Here is a 19,378-nt window from a genome sequence, read left to right on the forward strand (position 1 = left end):
AAACCATTCATACGTTTTAGTGTGGAAATGTAGCTTAGTCGGTTCTAAATCATTTCTTGTGGGTTTTGGTCGCTGACAAGGGGGTAGACTCGTTTCTCCCATTTCTCGTTTTCTCATTCCTCGATAATACAAAGATTGGGGTTTTCAGTAGTCAAAAGCGCTAGGTAAAAGATCGATCTAGGCCGCGATCGACCTCAAAAGTGTTATTTTTTCGTTTACGAGGCGTAATTTGCATTATTCGGAAGTATACAACTGCGCGTGTAGCTATTCTCTTAGTTACATGCTGCCGAATCATGCAAATTACGCCTCGTAAACGAAAAAAGATAGAAAAACTCCATTTTTGTATTATCGAGAAATGAGAACGCGAATCCCGCATCCTTGCGATCCTGGAAACGAGTCTACCCCTTGAGCTACGTCAAAACATTACGAGGCAGCTCCGCGAGGCTGTTGCTGGAGCGACTCGGGGCCAAGTCGCTCCGCAGGACGGCGACGACTGTCCCCGCGTCTCTTTCTTTCCTATACGCTCTTCTTCGTTGCGTTCGAAACATTCATCGTCGATTAAACCACTAAATATTGGTCAAATTATATCGTGTTTGGTATCATTTTAATCAGAAAGATGCCAGAAATGAGTTAGTGAAAGTCCCATAAAAGCCTAATGGGGAAAATGAACAATTCCATCTCTGCCATTACATACATTGTAAGAACTCGCGGGCCTTTAAATTGTGCCGGCGACGGCGACACGCTTCGGTCACGCGATCCGTATTACACTCTGTCCTTCTCTATGTTCGGCTCTCTATTGAAGTCTCGCTCGGCGCGGTCGGCGTGTATCTAGACGCAGTCATAAATCAAAAAAGGCTTCCCTATTCGCTCGTTGCGAACTCACACCCCAGGCCTTCTCGGAAAAAACGTTTTTTTACCTCACACACATTTACAAAGGTCAGTACGTTCAATACAAATATGCTCATCAGATTCCATTCCCAGTTAAGGAGCACACCTATTGCCACTATCAAATGCACAAATAGAGTGGCGCTGGCCAAGGCCGGATAAAATATGCCATTGTCTGTTCCGCCGGTCATTAAAAGATAAAAGATAGTAGCATTGGCCGAAGAGAGTGCATAGTTGATTATGAGTAGGCATTGTGCGTTGAGGTTCGGAGTGGGCAGCGGCGTCCGAGGATCCTCTGGCATCCTGATCCTCAAGCTATGATCTTCCTTATGATATAGTTAATGTGTTCAAATTCGTCACAGAAGTTGTTTTCCAATCAGGATGCTTCCAAGATGGTGGGCGACAATCAACCGGGGTGTTGTTTAAAATTTTAGGCGGGTTCGAGCGTTTGTTGAGATACCACACCGCAATGGAAAGACTCTCTATATCTCTGAATCTTCAATTCTGCCTCTGTCAATTGTCTCCCCTGTAGGAAAAGAATAAACATTAGAATGCCGTTCCGTTTTATACATATAATCAACTGAAGAAAATCCTACCCTTCAAATCATGAATGAAAATTTTATTTTTTCAATAGCAATCTTATGAGTTCGAGTATAAAATAAAAACAAGTTATTTTAATAAGAACAATGTCTAAGAAGGCAGTGTCACTGTTTGTTTCTTTGCCATATATGTAACTCGAATACGTTGAACCTCGCGAGCATCGATGTTTTCATACAGGTGCGATAGTTGCAGGTAAACACAATCTCAGTATAACGATCATCCAGAATTTTTACGAAAATATTAATTTTTGAGGTTAGCCGGAAATCATTTCACTTAGAAATCACGCTAAATTTTGTTATAATAAACATAGTATATCGAATATTTAACTTTTAATTACTCGCGTACAATACTTTCAGCCTCAAAACTTTAAATTTAGTGTTACAAGCGTGAACACTGACAAATATTCGTTTTGCGCATTGAAGCAGTCATTTCATTTAATATAGAAATTATGTAGAAAGTGGAGTGCGAGTAACTGAATGTTAAATGATTGCGAATGCTACAAGAGCATAGAACTAACTCAATTTTGTCTCCTTTTCCATTCCAATCCATTCATCGATCCAGTTCCCCAGAAAACAAGAGTTCCAACAAGATAATAACAAGACCGCGGATCTTTATGCATTTATAGGAAAATTGAATAGATGAAATTCAAACTTCTGGAAAAATTGGAAAAATTCTCCTCTATTAAAATCATTAAGGGAAAAAATAACATTCAATGATGCAGACAATTTTTAAAATTCGGATTTTAAAAAATCGGTATTATTAAACAGCTTAGAAAATCGCTGTAAAAGTTAGAGAGGCTCAGTCTACATCAAATAGACATTATTATTAATACAACATAGAATAATTTAAAAGGCTAAAAATTCTTTAAAAATCATTTCTAAAAATCTGCAATTACCAGCTGAGGTTTCTGGAAGCGATCAGGCCAGTTTCGCTGGGGAAAGTAGGATAGTGTTCTATCGTTCCCCTGTCCTTCGACTGGGTTAGGCTACCGGTTAGGCCTAGAGATCGAGAAGGAACCCGAGTACTGAATACCATACAGAAATCCCGTAAGCCGGGTCCGCGAGGCTGACCAGCGAAACTGTCGTTTTTCGCATACGCTTACGAGCGACGAGTCTCGAGACTGGTTCCGGCTTCGGACCAAGAGAACAGTCAACAAGGTGACTTCGAGGAGATCGCATATATCCTGGCCTGATCCAGGCCGATCATGGCTGTCGGCGTCCAGTCGATCCTGTGCCTCGTGTTCGGTTTGTCGATCATACTTTCGTCGAATTCGATCGATGCTCTACCGCAACGCGGCGATCTTGAATTTATCGCGCGAGAATCCAATTCCTCGGTCCTGGATCGACAGGATTGGTCCTTGGAGGAAGAGGAAGCAACCACTGATAGGTCAGAATCGTGTCAAATTACTCTGTCTTTAACACTGAACCTTCCACGAAGGGCCAAATGACACATTTTAGATTTTTCATTTGACTCTTATTGAGATTGAATTGATTGAATACATTTTTGACTCCAGTATAAATTTTAATCTTGTTACTTTCATAATACCATACACATCAGTCACTTCTGATGGTCGGTTTAGTGTTAATAAAACTTAGTATTTATGAAAAATTGAGTGAAGAATTAAGTGTTGTGTCACTCGTAATTACAGATCCGAGGAACAAGACGCTCTCTCCAACGAAACGAACAGTTTCGAAGAAAGATCTAGATCGTCACTCCCGAAGAATGCGGGGAGAGGATTTTCTTTCGTCGACATGATCGAGTCAATGTTCTCCGCAGTGACTAACGGCATTGGTTCCATCGTATCCAGCATCATCGGCTCGGAGAAAATTCCTAAAGCACGATCTGCGAAGGTTAATTACAAAAACTATCACCTGATCAGACTGTCCCCCAGCTCGGAGAGTCAGGTGAAGGAATTGAGAGAACTCAGGGATGCAGAACCGGAAGACCTCAGATTCTGGACGCAGCCATCGTACAACAAGTACATATAAAACTGTAGATGTGAATTTATTGTTCGGTGAACGATGTGCTTCTAAGAAATTGTTATTGTTTTCAGGTCAACCGATGTAGTCGTCGCTCCAGATCTTGTTTCTGATCTGAAGACGTTTCTGAGAGGCAGAGGGATCGATTTCCAGGTGTTGATACCTGATCTTCAGGTACGATGGTATTTTAACACTTGGATTTTCAGTAATTGTGCTGTACCAAAAGGAAGCATAGATATTGTTGTTACAATCTTAAATGACAGTGTTAGATGACGTTATTGAGGGTGACTTTGTTAGTTCACAATGAAAATTGCTGTCACTGTTGTAGGTTCCATTAACCCGGCGTTGGTAAGGTGGGAAAATGTATCGTAAGTGGTAAGGTGGGGTCTCACAGACTCCCTGAAATAATTTATTGTATTATAGAAATAAATACCTTTTTCATAAATATAAGATTAGGTATTGCTTAAGAGGCTTGTAATTTATCAGAGTAAAAACGCAGATCCACGAAAGTAAATTTTTATTATTCAAAAATACTTAACAACTGTCACGCGTTATTACAATGTTACGATCAATCTAAAATCTCTGGGGTCTGTGAGACCTACTAACCCACCTAACTAACACCGGATTAAAAAGTGTTTAGCCACGAACCATAGATTTTTGAGTGAGATTGAAGGGTGAACTTTGATATATTTCTGTGGAATTTTTATTTGGCGATAGAAAACTATAGCTCGTCAGAATCCGAAGATGTCGAAGGAGCAGCGCGACGACCTCGTGACCACTCAGGGTCACAGCATGACCTGGAAGAGGTACCATCGATACGCGGGTAATTAATTAAATCTCGTTACGTTCCGCTGACCCAATTTTACCACGACCCAAAAATTGATTCAATGACGTTCTACTTTGCAGATATCACGAGGTACCTGGAGTACCTGTCGCTCAGATACCCAAAAATGGTGGACCTGATAACAATAGGCAACAGTTACGAAGGGCAGCCGATCAAAATGGTGAAAATCTCAACCGGTCCGAACAAAGATGGCAACCCGAAGCCTGCTGTCTGGATAGACGCCGGTAAGTCAACAAATTCCCATGAACGACCGAAGAATACGACTATTGCGAAATTATTCGGGCAGCAGGCTCCACCGTTTGACATGAAACCCTGATCTTTATTATTCTCGCTGTCGTCCCGTTGATTTAGGTAGTCTCTACTCCGCATAATAAAATGAAGACGCGTCTTCTCAGCAACACACGTTTCCTTGTACAGAAACTGGTTTCCTATGTGGAAAGATTTGCAACTCATTCGAAGGTTCGCTGAGATTGTTCTAGCTGAGATTGAAGATTGTTCTAGCACTTGACGGTGATAAAGAATGCTGTTACAAAGTGTCTATTGATAGCAGAGTATTGTGATGATTGTCTCCTGCGTGGATTGCTCGTTTATCAAACGTGTTTTCTGTTCGACATCGTAAAATTGAAGAATCTGAAGGATTTTTACGATGTTCTAATAATTCTCTACCGCCTGTGTTATTTGATTTTGTCTTCATTTTGGAATCGACGGAAGAGATTCGTAAAGACGTTCGTAAAATTTACACAGGCAGTAAATGTACAGTAGAATTTATACGCGTTGTCTTCGATCGCTTAGGGGAACTTTGCTACCATGCAAGTCCAATAAAGGTTGCATCAGAATTTATATCTGCGTATATCAACCGAGGACAGATTAATTGCGCATGCACCTGTCGACTATGATCAAAAACATCTTTGGGAATCTGTAGACTACAGATCTACAGTGACTTTCGTTAATATTCGGACGCTCTCATAAAAACGATAACTGCGAAACGTGTCTTTTAAGTTTTCCATGTAAGCCCACATAACAAGTTGCAAAGTACAACTTTTAGCATTTTCAACGATTTTTGGCCACGTTGTGCAGCCAAGCAATTGTTCTAACTTCCCCAAAAATGTCAAGTCGTATGATCCAATATTTAAAAAGTACAGTAGCGGACAAAAGTTTGAGACCGCTCTAAAGAAGACGATAACTTTTTAAATATTGTACTATACGATTTGAACTTTCTGTGGGAAGCTAGAGCAATTAGTTTACTAAAGGATGTGAAAAGAAATTTTTTCAAAAATTGCAATTGATCGGAATTGTTGAAAAAATACTAAAAGTTGAATTTTAAACTTTTTTATGTGGGTCTATATTGAAAATTTAAAAAATACGTTTTGTGGATCTTTGTCAATGAGATGCACTGTGAAAGTTTCATCGAAATCGGTCGACGTTTGTAGCTCATTGCAACGTCGACCAATTTTGACGAAATTTTCAGAATATATTTAATTGACATAGATCTACAAAACGTATTTTTTAAATTTTCAATATAGGCCCACATAAAAATGTTAAAAATTCAACTTTTAGTATTTTTTCTACAATTCCGATCAATTGTATCATAATTTTTGACAAAATTTCTTTTCACATCCTTTAGTAAACTAATTGCTCTAGCTTCCCAAAAAAGTTCAAATCGTATAGTACAATATTAAAAAAGTTATCGTCTTCTTTAGAGCAGTCTTAAACTTTTGTCCGCTACTGTATGTCCGAATAATATTAGTGGGAGTGACTGAATACGGAAAGAATAAGAACAGAGCTGGTTCATTTCTATGAGGATCACATCGCAGATCTGCTTCTAAGATTCAGATCGTCGTAAATCGAAAAATGTAGCAGCGACGCTCGGTCCAGTCGAGCCGAGTCGGACCGTTTGGATGTTATACCGTTAGCTTGTTTCGTTCCTCGAATTGTCATCACATTCGGCAGGTATGCACGCGAGGGAATGGATCGGCACAGCTGTGGCGACCTACATCGCGAGCCAGTTAGTCGAGAAGAACGGCAACTATACGAAATTGCTGGACAATTCGGACTGGATGATTTTACCTGTCGCGAATCCGGACGGGTACGAGTTCAGTCACACCGGGGACAGGCTGTGGAGGAAGACCAGGAGCAACCATGGGGAGGATAAAGACGATAGCCGGTACGATGTCCTTTTCCTCTGGTTTCCTGAAACAAATTCAGAATTCTTTGAATTATCCTTCGTGTCTCTTTTGTACTGATACTTCCTTCACAGGCTCCTGCAGTTGGTGAACCATTACGCGAAGTGGTTCTGGGGGAAATGCGAGGGCGTAGATCCAAACAGGAATTTCGGTTACCATTGGGGCGAGATGGATGAGGGCGGAGCAAGCTCTGATCCTTGTCACGAAACTTATGCTGGTCCTCGACCCTTCTCCGAACCGGAAACGAGGGCTATGGCTGACTACATCCTGGATAACAAAGACAACATCAGGTAAATGCTATGGAATTCACTTCACCGAAGGATTGGCTTAGAATAGAGACTTTCGACGTTCACGAGTGGAATGATGCTTTCAGAATGTACTTGACTCTGCATTCGTACTCGCAAATGTGGCTGGTCCCGTGGGGATACACGTACTCGAGGCCATCAGATTATTCGGAGTTAGCGAACGCTGCTAAGAAAGCGATAAGCGCAATTTCCAAGGTTCACGGGACTAATTATCAGCTCGGCCCGTCGGCGGACCTGCTCTATCCCACTTCAGGTACGATCATTTCAATGCTACTGACCGATGAGAACTGGATATAGAAAGAGCTCTCAGATTGTTATCGGTTTTGTTTGATAATGTTCGACATGGAATTGGAAACCGGGTGCTATCGATGCCCGCCGGTTAATTAAACTGATTATTGTCTACGCGGCGAATCGTCTCGGACGCGCATTAAAATGATTGAACTCTTCAGAGATTAGATAAAACAGATTTTCATTAGGCATGCAAATGTTGGCGACAATTGATTCAACTAACCAAGACTTACATGTTGCCTAAAATGTTCATCGTGATTTAATATTAATTTTTGATTAACCATTGATGAATCTAGGAATGTATCATGATGAAAAGTTACGTTTTTGTTAATCTGAATTGATGCTTGCAGCCAATTGTTTGCAGATCAAGTCGGTAGTTCAATAATAATTGATTCGTTTTACAATGCCAATAAAATCGCATCTGTTTCGTCATTAACTGGAAAATCCGCGCGGAGATACAGAAGATAAGGCCGAATATAGCAAATAAAACTTCGCTGTTAAAAATAACGGAACGATGTTAAAGAGGAAGATAATATGATCAGACCTCGGTCTAATTGTACAGTGGAACAGAATTGTATCGATACAATTTGCTAATTGGATAATTAATTGCAGGAGCTTCGGACGACTGGGCAAAGGGCGTAGCCGGAATAAAGTACGCCTACACAGTGGAACTTCGAGATCGTGGTACTTACGGATTTCTACTTCCGGCCACGCAGATCATGCCCACGGCTCGCGAAATTTGGGCGGGTATACGAACGATCGTCCGACAGGTCACTTGAATCACGTGAAATTTCGCCAAAAGAATTCTACACGTCGGACGAGCGTGTACAAAATACTGCGTGCGCATCGTCTTGTATATTTTGCACCGCATGAAAACAAAATTAATCGACAAGCATCTAATCGAACCGTCCAAACACGACTACAATCGGTTCGACTCGATAAGATTCCGTTCGATTTGCTTCGGAGATTGCGGCATGTTTTAATTTTCGGATTATTAATCACGTTTGAAGGTCAACCGTCTAATCTCGAATCTTCTCCAAAGAGGAACTTGATCACGTGAACGTGCGTTGTTACGAAGAATTTTTATAAAATCATACTCGTTATTGATACTGTAAATATTGTAAAGTATTAGTAGAATTGTCGATAGTCCGAGAAGAAAATAATTTATTGTAGACTATATATGCGTACTAGATAAGCGATCGATGTATTTATTCAAGCATTGTTTGAAGGATTTGTAATATTGTAAAAATTCTCAAATAAACTGAAGAAAAGTGTATTGTCGAATCATGCAAATTTCTTGTTCCTCCTTAAAATTTAGCTGATCGAATTTACTTAATCGAGTGGAGGACCGTCGACGAAGACTCCCATGCTGAAATCAGCGCGATAGTATCGACTGATCGCAGACAATATAATTTAATGCAGATGTCACGATAATCAGGGTACTTGTAGAACGTAATTAACGAAGTATAAACATTTCTTTAGTAAAAATAGACTGTAGAGTGGCTCCATTATCAATTACAATTTAGAATTATCAGTCGATATTGACGTGTAATTTCATATATAAGCGGTAATTTCCAGCTGGAGAGCAAGTTGTGCCGAGCTGATCGTACGACAATGTTGACCAAGTGTTTGTTGGCTTCCGTCCTCGTCTTCCAGGGTAAGAAAGCGCAGTCCTGCTTTAACATATTTTCTATAATAAATTTCCTCTGTTAGAAATATTCCAAAGTAGAGCTTTTTGACTAGTGAAATTTTGTTTAACTGTTTGACCGATGAATTTGTTTAACCGATTGAATTTTCCGCAGCCTGCTGGGCTATCCCAGCTGACCTGACCCCACGTATTACCGACGGTGTGAACGCATCGCCCGGTGAATTCCCATACCAGGTTTCCATCCAATGGGGAATCCCACCCCTGAAGGACTATGCCCATGCCTGCGGTGGTTCCATCCTCAACGAGAACTACATCTTGACCGCTGGACACTGTGTCCTCAAGATTGGAAAACTCCGTGTTGTTGCTGGTAAATTCTACCTGAGCAAGGCTGAACAGTCCAACCAGGTCATCAACGTCGTCAAGACCGTCGTTCACAGCGGATACAAGGGGTGAGCTACTAACTACAAGATGCAACAAAATTGAATCAAGACGAACAGTACCTTCTTGCCACCGAAGCGACCGTTTAACACGTTTCCCTGTGATTTTACAGAGGCGTCGCCCAACACGACATTGCTCTGTTGAAACTGGAGAGGCCCTTGAAACTGAACCAGCAGGTAGCACCAGTTAAGCTGCCCGCTCAAGGCCAGAGACAAGCTGGACAAGCCGTCCTCACCGGATGGGGCTCCGTCTCCAAGAAACTCGTTCCTCAGCTTCCCAGCGTTCTTCAGAAGGCTACCGTACCAATCCTCGACAACGATGACTGCTACAAACAACTCACCGCTCAGCCCGCTGTTGGTCAACAACCTGAACTCTTCGACACCCAAGTCTGCAGTGGAGCTGATGGCAAAGAAGTCTCTGCTTGCTCTGTAAGTTCTCTTCAAATCATCTGATTCATCGAATTGTTGCAACTTTCCGACCTGGACAGCAGTTGATTTATTTATTTCGTTTCCAGGGTGACTCTGGTGGCCCACTCGCCCAGAACGGTGTCCAAGTCGGTATTGTCTCCTGGGGAATGATGCCATGTGGAGTCAGCCATATGCCCTCAGTCTACACCCGTGTTGCCTCCTACGTCGACTGGATTCACCAGAACATGAACTAAACATCAACCGACTGCTTCTCCACTGTCCCTTAAATCTAACCTGTAACTCAACGGTTATAAGTTAGGACCGTTTAAATTGTCACATATCAAAAACAATAAATGATTTAATCATTTCAATGAAAACGAAACCGAGTTCGATATTTTTATCCTCCTTGTATTAACAAGCTAGCAAGTAAATTTCATATTTTAATCGAACTTCATCGACGGGAAATTGAGTTTGATATTTTCATCCTTTTCCTGGCGATAAAACCACACCGAATCTCTGGTTCTGCAGAAGCGACTGATAACATGCTGAGTCGTTAATACTTCCGTATTTCCAAACAATGTACAATAATAATGTCGCATTAGATATAGCGTTTAGATATTCATCTGGATTCAATCAAACGATAAAACAGCTTCTAAGAAACTGCCAGAAAATAAGAAACACTGGCTCGAGTCGGAAAAATTGAATAATTTTTATGAACGGTTAGATCATTTTCTTAGCTTTAATTAATTGGTATCTGCAGGTTTCATAGATTGTTGCACTCAAGTGAAATTGATCACTGTTCTAATTACAGTTTTGTAACACTCTGGATTTCACAATTGAAAAATCGATAAGAGATACCCAGTAGAATGAAATTCTTTATCGTTATCGATCGTGGATCGCATTGGTTTCGACAATGTGACTGATAGGCCAGCGCAATCGATCACCGGACGGCTTCCTATAAAAGGCGATCCGTACCAGAAATCTGCAACAAATCATCACGATGGCTCTGAAACTCATTGTTTCCGTTCTCCTCCTGGCCACGGCCGCCTCTGGTAAGTAAAAATACTCCGCAAACAATTTCTCGAAACCGTGAACTGTAACAGTGAACGAGTAAACTATAATTCATTTCTTTGTAGCTTACGAAACCACGAGAATCCATCGTGGTTTCGGTATGCTGGATTTACATCCAACCGGGGGTTTAGACCCCCGTGTTGTCGGAGGTTCTGAGGCCGTTCGAGGTAAATTCCCATGGCAGGTGTCTTTGCAGTGGGGTGTTCTGAGTTACTCTCACTTCTGCGGTGGGTCGATGATAACCGCCCAATGGGTCATCACTGCTGGTCACTGCGTGGACGCGGTTCCTAGTTACGGCCAATTCGTGGTGAAGGCTGGCAAACATAGTCTGAGATCTACGGAATCTGAGGAGCAGGTGGTAGCCGTTGCGAAGTCCTTCGTACATGAGAAATACCCTGGGTGAGTATCAAAGATTCGTCCAAAGGTCCAGCACAACTTCGACTAGCCATTATCATATTAGAAAGATTCTAAAGATCCATCAGAATTTCAATTGTAATATTATATACAAGAGGTGAATAGAGGTAAAACAAGGTGAACGAGGTTTGATCATGAATTACCGGATTTTAGAAACGTCGCTCCCAACGACATCGCCTTGCTGAAGCTGTCGAAGCCTCTGAAGCTGACCAAATCCGTCCAACCTATCAGTCTACCGGCTGCAGGAAGCATTCCAACCGGAAATGCTGTCTTGTCTGGTTGGGGATCAACCTCGAGAACGAACAGCCCCATCATGCCCGACAAACTCCAATCCGTCACTCTGCCACTGATCGACCTCAAAACCTGCAAGAAAGCCGTTGAAGACCTGACTGGACCATCTCCTCTGGACCCGGTCAACGTATGCACTGGACCTCTCACTGGCGGATACTCCGCTTGCAGTGTAAGAATACCTGAATTCTGGATTCCATCGCTACTAAACTATTTCTTATGAGTAGACTGCGGATTTTATGACAAAAAGGGATAGGTACAATTTGAAACAGTGTAATAAGATAATGAAAAGACGAAAGACATTTTTATTTGGTCCCTGTGTCTTGCAATCACTGCGAACATTTTTTATTTTGCATAAAGATCTACTTATGAGTGTTCACTAGACAGTGGTTCAATCCGATATCTTTGATTTTAGGGTGACTCTGGTGGCCCATTGATCTTGGAGAAGAACGGCAAACCCGAGATAATTGGAGTCGTTTCATGGGGTATCATCCCATGCGGCACAGTCGGCGCACCATCGGTCTACACCAGGACATCTGCCTACAATGACTGGATCAACAACATCATCGCTAAGAACTAAGTCTTTCCTACGGAACTGAAATTGAGAGTCGCATAAAAGATGCTACATGTACCTACAGTGTTCACCCACCTTGATATATGCGTGTATACGTATTTCTATAGAGAGCATGTCGAAATGAACACTTGAATGGAAAAAAGATACATTGTGAAAACATAAACAATAGCCACTTGAACAGGAAATAAATCTTTAAAAACAATTCAGTCACAATACTCGATGTTTGTCATTTCTCTACCCATTCTATTAACACAGGAGAAATTTTGAGAAGTTGTACATCCAATCACAAAAGATTTTAATCAATTGCACTAAATGATTGCATAAGTTCGTGCCGGATTTGAAAATACAATTCACTGGTTAAATTTTAACGAATACAGCTGTATTAATCAATTCACTGCGGATGTTTATCCATTTATGAAGAGGTTGGTCGGGTGCAATATAAAACAGTAAAAGATTAGAAAAATTTAAGAATACTGTAATGTTGGTTTTAATGTAACGAAGTCATTAAGGGGTGAAATCAATTTTTATTCTATTCTGCATCCCACATTAAATGTCGAACATTTTTATTTTCTAAAATTATAAAAGGATGGCGACTATATAATTTTATTTTTACACTCGGGCACGAACTTTTACGCAATCATCTAATACAATAATTTATATTATCTGCAGTTTGACATTTAAAAAATTGAATCGAGGGGTTTGAAATAGTATTTTAAAAAATCCTCGAAGAGCGATGCTCCAGAGCTGTGTCGATCCAAGACCGATCACGAAAGGAACTAGTCTCGATTCGGACAGTCCTGGTTCGCGGTATGTCATTCGGGGAGTGTCAGCGAGTGAAAACCCGGACCCCTACTGACGCAATCCATTTGCAGTCATCAATGATTGGAACCAGTTCCAGGTTGTAGGAAGAAAGATCTGTCCAGTTCCTCCTCAAGATGTTCTTCCGGGATCTCGGCCACCTTGACACTGTCCACTCTCGCTGTATTCATTCGATGGTGATTGCTCGAGCGAGTCGAAGAGTCCGCGCGATGCGCTTGCAAACATCATTCATAGTCACTTTAATCATCATTCCCGCTGTGTTCTTCTGTTCCGCGATGGAGGGTAAAACTACAACGACTTTCCTGTATTTCTCTCGAATCTAATCTGACTTTCCACCAGCAGAAACGATGTCAAGATCAGCGATGCTGGCGCAGCGTCCGACGAGGATCGTTGGGGGCAAGGATGCAGAAAAAGGATTGCATCCTTGGCAGATGTCGGTGCACTGGGGCGACAGGGCGAGGAAGATTGCACCGAGACACGTCTGCGGTGGCAGCTTATTGACAGCAGGATGGGTCCTGACCGCAGGACACTGTGTCACTCTTGCTCCTTCCAAAGGAGAGTACCTGATCCTCGCTGGAAAATACAAACTCGGCGTCATGGAGGACACTGAGCAGAGCAGACTCGTTAAGGGTACCTTCGTTCATCCGCGATACGACGGGTGAGTGAGACTGGATTTTACGCATTCATTATTTTATGCATTCAAATTCTAATTCAACTCTCGGCAACCCAATTTAGATCGAAATTCAACCTTCAATCATTACATTCAGTCCTGTAGAGATATTAATCTAGTAATTTCAATGAATTTCATTCGATGAATCCCCCAGGACCGTAGCACCCTACGACATAGCCCTGATGAGCCTTGAGGAACCTTTCGACCTGAATCCTTTTGTCTCCACCGTGGCCTTGCCATACCCGGATTCGGTACCGTCTGGAGATGTAATGTTGAGTGGATGGGGTAGTATCGGAAGGACACGAAGACCAGAGAACCCGGAGAAGCTTCAGGCAGCCGTGTTGCCTATCGTTGATTACAATTTGTGCAAACTCAGCTTAGACAAGAGCCTGAAGAAGAAGGACAGGAACCCTCTACATCCGACGAATATCTGCACTGGACCTTTGGATGGCAGCTTGTCGGCTTGCAAGGTAGCTTTTTAATTAGAAAGACAACCCTGGAGGGTCTAATTGAAATTTCATCGTTTCATTTGTCTTTCAGGGTGATTCGGGAGGTCCCCTGGTAAATAGGAACGGTTTTGGCGAAGCGGAAGTGGTTGGGATAGTTTCCTGGGGACTATTCCCCTGCGGAGGGAAAAACGCACCCTCGGTCTACACAAGAGTGTCCGCCTTCATCACGTGGATTGCTGTGATCATGTTGAATTATTCTTAACCATCTTCGATCAACAATTAGAAATATAAATTCGCGCACGAGCCACTGTACTATTAATAAATATATTTGATATTCAGATAGGATTAATAGGATGTCGCGATTGAATCGTTTGAGAAGATTGCAGAATGCATCGGTGCAAATATGTGCTATTAAATGATAATGTATCTTAGAAAGACTGACTCTTCTTATCGCGCTTCTTTCTCCCTTCCTCTCTCTCTCCCTAACTTTCTTTCTGTGTCATGGCAGATTGCAAATATCGTTCTATCAAAACCTGTTAGAAATTATTATAGATAATGCTATCAAATATAATCAGAAATATATCTTATCTAGAGGCCAAGCAATCAGCCAAACCTTCCGTCACACGTCATTTTTATTAAATAAATAATTCTCACATAAACGCCGCTTCTCATCCACTAGCAATGCGCAGGTACACGATACATATGCTAACAAAAATATTTATACAAGCTTCTCGAACAGCAAAGTTCACTCTCCAACCGTGCAGTTCATTAATTACAAGCTTTTGCAAGCTTCGGAGACGACCAGCACCGCAGCCAGAGCTTCCTTCGCCGTGGGGATGATGTAGCGCGATGGTAAAACGAAACCATGTTTTCCAGTGTCTCTTAACTCGATCGTATAAGTATACTTCATCTTGAGGATGGCCTTGGCCCAGTCGTCAGAGCCACCGGAAGCTGCGTACAGAGTGGTCGCACTGTTTCCGACAGTGTAAGCGCTGTTTTCACCACCTGCCTTCCTCATTGCCATCGCTATATCTTTGCCAACCCTGTCCAGATCAGCGTAATCGGGCGGGACTCGTCTATCATAGCCCCAGGGGTACAGGATGAACTGGCCGTAGCTGTGGAAGGTCAGGTAGGCCTGCAGAGAAACCATAAATTCAAACATTACTTTTGGAATTTTTTAGGACGGTGTGGAACTTGTTTGAAAGAATATATATAGAAATACATAACAAGAAATGCTCATAAAATAATGTGAAATAGTTATTTCTAGACCTCCGTAAACCTAGTGTTAAAAGAACAGCATTGTTCCAAACTATTCTTCCAAATAAGCATTCGAAATGTGTCTATCCAAATTTTTGGCCATTTTTCCAATAGTATATACCCCAAGAAATAAATTTGGTAAATAATTCCTCAGGGAAGCATCTTTGCAATCTTAATACAATAAATTTTCTATAGATGCGAAAAAGATATCCCCCCCCCCCAACTTAGTAATCTGATCTCGGCTTGGTATATCGGTGTGAACCACTACTAACGCGACACGGAGAGTCGCAGTCGTCGGCACAGTTCAAACGCCCGTGCGTCATCACAATGTAACACCAATATTTAATCTTCTTTATTTTTCATTATATTTTTATGGCACTTTCAGCAACATATTCCTGGCATTGTTCTAATGCAAAATGATACCAAACACGATATAATTTCAACTGTATTTAGTGGTTTAATCGATGATGAGAATTTCGAACGCAAGGAAAGACAGCGCATCAAAAAGAAAGAGACGCGGACGTTGCCGTGGTCTCTCTTTACACGCGCTGTCCTTCTCTGCGTTCGGCTCGGCCTTTGCAGCTCAAAAAATAGTACCAAATGCGATAGATGCGAAGAAATCCCCCCCCGAGGCCTTCGCATCTATAGAAAATTTACTGTAATCGCAAATTAAGAATATTAGAACCCGTCATTTTGCCGGTCAGTGAGTTCCAGTGAGAGCAACCTTGAAATTAGCAGCGCTGGCCTCGAAGAAGTTCTTGATCGCGTTGGTTTCGGGTTCAGAAAATGGACCAGAGCCTGCGTAGATCTCTCGACAGGGGTCCTTGCTGGTTCCCTTGCCACCCCATCGGTAGCCAAAGTTTCGGTTAAGATCGACGCCTGTGCAGGAACTGCCAATCGCTCGTCTCCTGTTCTTCCTCCATAGACGATCCCTCGTGAACGTGTATTCGTAGCTGAAGATCAAAAAGATTGGTTAGTGGAATTTCTAGGAGATCATTGCTGAGTTACTGCGAGTTGTTACCCATCAGGATTGGCCACAGGAAGGATGTAGTAGTCAGTCTCGAGGCTCTCACTGTTGTCGACCAGGTAGTCGATGATGTAGGTCACTGCCGCTGGCGAGATCCATTCTCTCGCATGAATGCCGCCATCGATCCATAACGCGGGGACATTCGGCTTCCCGTTGCTGATTCTTAGAACCTACGGTACCATTCACCATTTCTTGTCAGTCAATGACTCTCGAGAAGACTCTACGTAAATGATTCACTCAATCATCTAATAAAATATTCGGTTGACCCAAAAGTTTCTTTCGCGATGCGTACATTTAGTATTGTTACATCACACAAGTATTAGGTTATCTCGAAAGTCCGTTTCCAGTCCGTTTTATTACCAAGTAATGAAAAGTTAATAAACAGATGATCACGTTGTTTGTGTATACTCGCATTCGGACAGCCTAATACTTTCTTGCTCTTTAATGGCTTTATAATTGAAGGTAGCCACGCAACACTGATTTAGTGGAACACTTCGAAGAATGCATAAAAGATAAAGGAAATGCCTCTCGTCAATGACTCAACAAGCCACGAGATAAGAATGTCTAAAACGGTAGAAGGACAATTCAATCAAAAACAATGACTTCATCGAATGCCTCTTTGATCGATCGTTGTTGCTGAAATAAAATGCTTTCTACGTAAAAGAATGACTACCTTGAGAGGTCTCCCTTCGACAGAGTTTCCAATACTGACAACAGAGCAAACACCGGGGAACGTTTCAGCCAGGTAATCGAGATAGGTGTGTATGTCATCGAGTCTGTGGTAGCTGGTCCATTCCATTCGATGACCTGACAGGTATACCTTCAAGATTATTCAGAGATTGCACGTTCGACGCCCTTAAAACGTACGCGAGAACGTTCCGCTCCGTGGATTCAGAGACGAACAATTATCGATGAACTGCGGACAATCATAATCATCGCGTCAATCATAATTCTTCGTCAGGATATAAAACGTTTCTCAACTTTCTTGACACTAGAACTGGCAAGTAGAGCAGGTTTCGTAGTTTTTACCACGATCGCTGAAATCGTAAAACGGTTCGGCGCACAACTGGCAACTTTGCTACTTCTAGTACCGTGTCTTCTAGAAATTCGAGTTAGACTGACTTATCCAGATTTCAGAATCGTTAAGAAAAGTACAGCGAGTGGTTCTGAATCAACGAAGCGGATTATGCGCGCGGGAAGCTCACCCCTAAAGCGCCAGGGACCACCCCCACCGTATAGACTAGGTACAGGATAACGAAGAGGACGTGGACGTGGTGGGTATCTACCTCGCACCCTGACTCTCTGCCACCAAGCGTAACGAGCTAAAAAATTACTCATAAGCTCAGTGGTCGGTGGTCGGTGATGTTACCTGTTAGTCTATAAATAATCAATACCCCTGAGAAACTTTAATTACTCAGAGAAACAAATTCAAGATTGCCAGAAGACTGTCTGCCTCTCTGTCTACCTCAACGAACATCTAACAGTAACACAAGACCCCGTGGAAGCCCGACAACCCGTTTTCTCCTGATCATCAATCAATCGCAAACCACAACACATTCCCGGTGCTATCCTCATTCGCGATTCCGTTCGAATTGTCGGAGATGCAAGTTTCTCTAGGCGTTTTCCAACTGGGCCCGCTGCCAATCAGAAGATTTGCTCGGGAATAACCTAACGGGATTCGGATCGAGCATGAATCGCGTAAACTCGTCCAGCAAATCGATCCCACGTGCGCTACAGATGCGAGCGAGCGTGTAACTGTTCATGTTAATCGGTATTGTGGGGCCGGAACTGTGTAAGCAGGTTGCGACGAGGTTGCTAACCGACAGATTAATTTCAACGACTCGGACCAAAAGAGATTTCCTCTTTCTCGGTTTGAACGTGAAAAGAATTCTAAATTCAGGTTACATTCAAAGTGGATCACGAGCCTCGTGGATCGTAAACTATTCGTCGGAGCATTAGAATGTCATTAGAGGGAGAGGAAGATTTCACGCGATTAATTTGCCCGAGACGTCTAACGGAGCTGTTAAGCGACGCTTATCAAAATCACTTTCGAATCGGTGCGGTGCCTCGACGCGGCCATTCGTTCCCTCGGCTTTCTTCGGTACGTGACTGGACTGCCCATTGGCTCGTCGCTGCCATTCGTGTCAGTGGAACGGGTAAAATGACAAGTGAAACATTTTTTCTTTCACTGGCGACCGTCGAACGGGTTTCGTTCCGCGGAAGCGTTGGCTTTTATAATCTACGGATTTGATTCCCTGTTTTTTGCACTTTTATATTGGCTTTTTCTGTAACTATCGTATTACCAATGTGAATAGATCAATCCTATGATTTGTAATGGGCAGATCGTAATCAAATAGGCAAGCACTCGTTCCCGTCAATTCGAACGAGCAGAACTCGGAGATAACAGATAGAAACAGGGCAAAAGAGAATGTCAAGCGGAGGCAGAATAGTAAGCAAAATTCCAATTTCGATGAAAAGACAATTTGAAAGAATTCTACGAACCAAAACGTCCCTCCATCTCCTGCATTTCCTCTTCCGATGGGATCGGGTTCTCTTCGTCTATTTGCCTCTGTAGATCCTCGATCACGACATTATAATCCAGGTCCTTTTGTTTCAAATAACGAGCGACCCTGGGGATCTCTTCGGAACGAACCATCACGTCCAGTGCCGTCTCGTTGCCCAACCATACAGAAAATACTGCTCACGAAAAACAGAAAATGAGCATTGTTAACCATTCTCCCGAATTGTTTTAATCTGGCGATTCTCAAAAATAAAAATACTAACACCCAGCCTCCTGGAAGTCGGTGGCAACGCTGGAGACAGTCTGCCCTTGAGCAGCCCTCACCCTCCACACCTGTGCTCCATCGTATGTCACCTTCGCGTCTCTCACCCTCACAGCCCTCTGAATGGTCTTCGAGTTCTCGGCAACTGGCTCGTCAACGATTTCGATCCAGTCCGGGATAACAAAATCCCGACGTTGTCGCTCAAGCACTAATGCTTCTGCGAGAGACGCGACGACGAGGAGCGACACGAACGTCGCCAGGTGGCCACGTGCACTGTACGATGTGCTGCTTTTCGCCATCCTCGAACGACTATCCACGGGTCGTCGCCGGTCCTGCTTTTATGATATTCAACCCGGTCGACGATCGGGAGTAACGGGACTTAACGAGCCCGACTCGAACGCTTCCAGCAGCGCGGGTCGCTTGGATCAGCTTCGGGGATCTTTGACCCC

The 19,378-nt window shown here is 42.7% G+C and overlaps 5 protein-coding genes across 6 annotated transcripts; 4 read left to right on the forward strand and 1 right to left on the reverse strand.

Annotated features, from left to right (window-relative positions):
* Window positions 1-133: 133 nt before the first annotated feature.
* LOC143211356 (carboxypeptidase B) lies at window positions 134-8,514 on the forward strand. The gene is made up of 9 exons (XM_076428950.1): window positions 134-2,871; window positions 3,134-3,463; window positions 3,539-3,638; window positions 4,182-4,287; window positions 4,371-4,532; window positions 6,259-6,472; window positions 6,566-6,781; window positions 6,865-7,049; window positions 7,697-8,514. The coding sequence occupies exons 1-9, from the start codon at window positions 2,690-2,692 to the stop codon at window positions 7,861-7,863; spliced, it is 1,662 nt and encodes a 553-aa protein (XP_076285065.1). The 5' UTR covers window positions 134-2,689; the 3' UTR covers window positions 7,864-8,514.
* A 184-nt stretch (window positions 8,515-8,698) lies between these two features.
* On the forward strand, window positions 8,699-9,950 carry LOC143211150 (trypsin-1). Its single transcript, XM_076428611.1, has 4 exons — window positions 8,699-8,741; window positions 8,887-9,181; window positions 9,283-9,598; window positions 9,685-9,950. The coding sequence occupies exons 1-4, from the start codon at window positions 8,699-8,701 to the stop codon at window positions 9,829-9,831; spliced, it is 801 nt and encodes a 266-aa protein (XP_076284726.1). The 3' UTR covers window positions 9,832-9,950.
* A 605-nt stretch (window positions 9,951-10,555) lies between these two features.
* Window positions 10,556-12,137, forward strand: LOC143211699 (trypsin-1-like). Its single transcript, XM_076429606.1, has 4 exons — window positions 10,556-10,629; window positions 10,714-11,047; window positions 11,216-11,522; window positions 11,766-12,137. The coding sequence occupies exons 1-4, from the start codon at window positions 10,578-10,580 to the stop codon at window positions 11,928-11,930; spliced, it is 858 nt and encodes a 285-aa protein (XP_076285721.1). The 5' UTR covers window positions 10,556-10,577; the 3' UTR covers window positions 11,931-12,137.
* Window positions 12,138-12,811: 674 nt separating this feature from the next.
* On the forward strand, window positions 12,812-15,234 carry LOC143211697 (trypsin-like). The gene is made up of 4 exons (XM_076429602.1): window positions 12,812-13,025; window positions 13,086-13,401; window positions 13,568-13,883; window positions 13,954-15,234. The coding sequence occupies exons 1-4, from the start codon at window positions 12,860-12,862 to the stop codon at window positions 14,122-14,124; spliced, it is 969 nt and encodes a 322-aa protein (XP_076285717.1). The 5' UTR covers window positions 12,812-12,859; the 3' UTR covers window positions 14,125-15,234.
* Window positions 14,477-19,262, reverse strand: LOC143211696 (carboxypeptidase B). Of its 2 annotated transcripts, XM_076429600.1 has the most exons (7): window positions 18,931-19,262; window positions 18,649-18,843; window positions 17,352-17,468; window positions 16,820-16,953; window positions 16,141-16,316; window positions 15,844-16,072; window positions 14,477-14,997 (listed from the first exon to the last, which is right to left on the reverse strand). In XM_076429600.1, exons 1-7 carry the CDS (start codon window positions 19,226-19,228, stop codon window positions 14,635-14,637), a joined length of 1,512 nt encoding a protein of 503 aa, XP_076285715.1. In that variant the 5' UTR covers window positions 19,229-19,262; the 3' UTR covers window positions 14,477-14,634. The 2 variants fall into 2 exon arrangements, with proteins under 2 accessions (XP_076285715.1, XP_076285716.1); XM_076429601.1 differs by lacking the exon at window positions 17,352-17,468 and having other exon boundaries at window positions 18,931-19,259.
* Between the last annotated feature and the right edge of the window lie 116 nt (window positions 19,263-19,378).

This window comes from Lasioglossum baleicum, chromosome 8, assembly GCF_051020765.1.
Source record: "Lasioglossum baleicum chromosome 8, iyLasBale1, whole genome shotgun sequence".
NCBI classification, from domain to species: Eukaryota; Metazoa; Arthropoda; class Insecta; order Hymenoptera; family Halictidae; genus Lasioglossum; species Lasioglossum baleicum.

Excerpts from the sequence above, each read along its gene's own strand:
- LOC143211696 (XM_076429600.1), bottom strand. The coding sequence starts at position 19,228 with ATGGCGAAAAGCAGCACATCGTACAGTGCACGTGGCCACCTGGCGACG. Across the intron at positions 16,073-16,140 it reads CCTGTGGCCAATCCTGATGG|CTACGAATACACGTTCACGA; the intron begins GTAACAACTCGC and ends TTTGATCTTCAG. Across the intron at positions 14,998-15,843 it reads CCAGCGCTGCTAATTTCAAG|GCCTACCTGACCTTCCACAG; the intron begins GTTGCTCTCACT and ends GTTTCTCTGCAG.
- LOC143211356 (XM_076428950.1), top strand. The coding sequence starts at position 2,690 with ATGGCTGTCGGCGTCCAGTCGATCCTGTGCCTCGTGTTCGGTTTGTCG. Across the intron at positions 4,288-4,370 it reads GAGGTACCATCGATACGCGG|ATATCACGAGGTACCTGGAG; the intron begins GTAATTAATTAA and ends TCTACTTTGCAG. Across the intron at positions 6,782-6,864 it reads GATAACAAAGACAACATCAG|AATGTACTTGACTCTGCATT; the intron begins GTAAATGCTATG and ends TGATGCTTTCAG.
- LOC143211697 (XM_076429602.1), top strand. The coding sequence starts at position 12,860 with ATGTTCTTCCGGGATCTCGGCCACCTTGACACTGTCCACTCTCGCTGT. Across the intron at positions 13,402-13,567 it reads GTTCATCCGCGATACGACGG|GACCGTAGCACCCTACGACA; the intron begins GTGAGTGAGACT and ends TGAATCCCCCAG. Across the intron at positions 13,884-13,953 it reads GCAGCTTGTCGGCTTGCAAG|GGTGATTCGGGAGGTCCCCT; the intron begins GTAGCTTTTTAA and ends TTTGTCTTTCAG.
- LOC143211699 (XM_076429606.1), top strand. The coding sequence starts at position 10,578 with ATGGCTCTGAAACTCATTGTTTCCGTTCTCCTCCTGGCCACGGCCGCC. Across the intron at positions 11,048-11,215 it reads GTACATGAGAAATACCCTGG|AAACGTCGCTCCCAACGACA; the intron begins GTGAGTATCAAA and ends ACCGGATTTTAG. Across the intron at positions 11,523-11,765 it reads GCGGATACTCCGCTTGCAGT|GGTGACTCTGGTGGCCCATT; the intron begins GTAAGAATACCT and ends CTTTGATTTTAG.
- LOC143211150 (XM_076428611.1), top strand. The coding sequence starts at position 8,699 with ATGTTGACCAAGTGTTTGTTGGCTTCCGTCCTCGTCTTCCAGG. Across the intron at positions 9,182-9,282 it reads GTTCACAGCGGATACAAGGG|AGGCGTCGCCCAACACGACA; the intron begins GTGAGCTACTAA and ends GTGATTTTACAG. Across the intron at positions 9,599-9,684 it reads AAGAAGTCTCTGCTTGCTCT|GGTGACTCTGGTGGCCCACT; the intron begins GTAAGTTCTCTT and ends TTTCGTTTCCAG.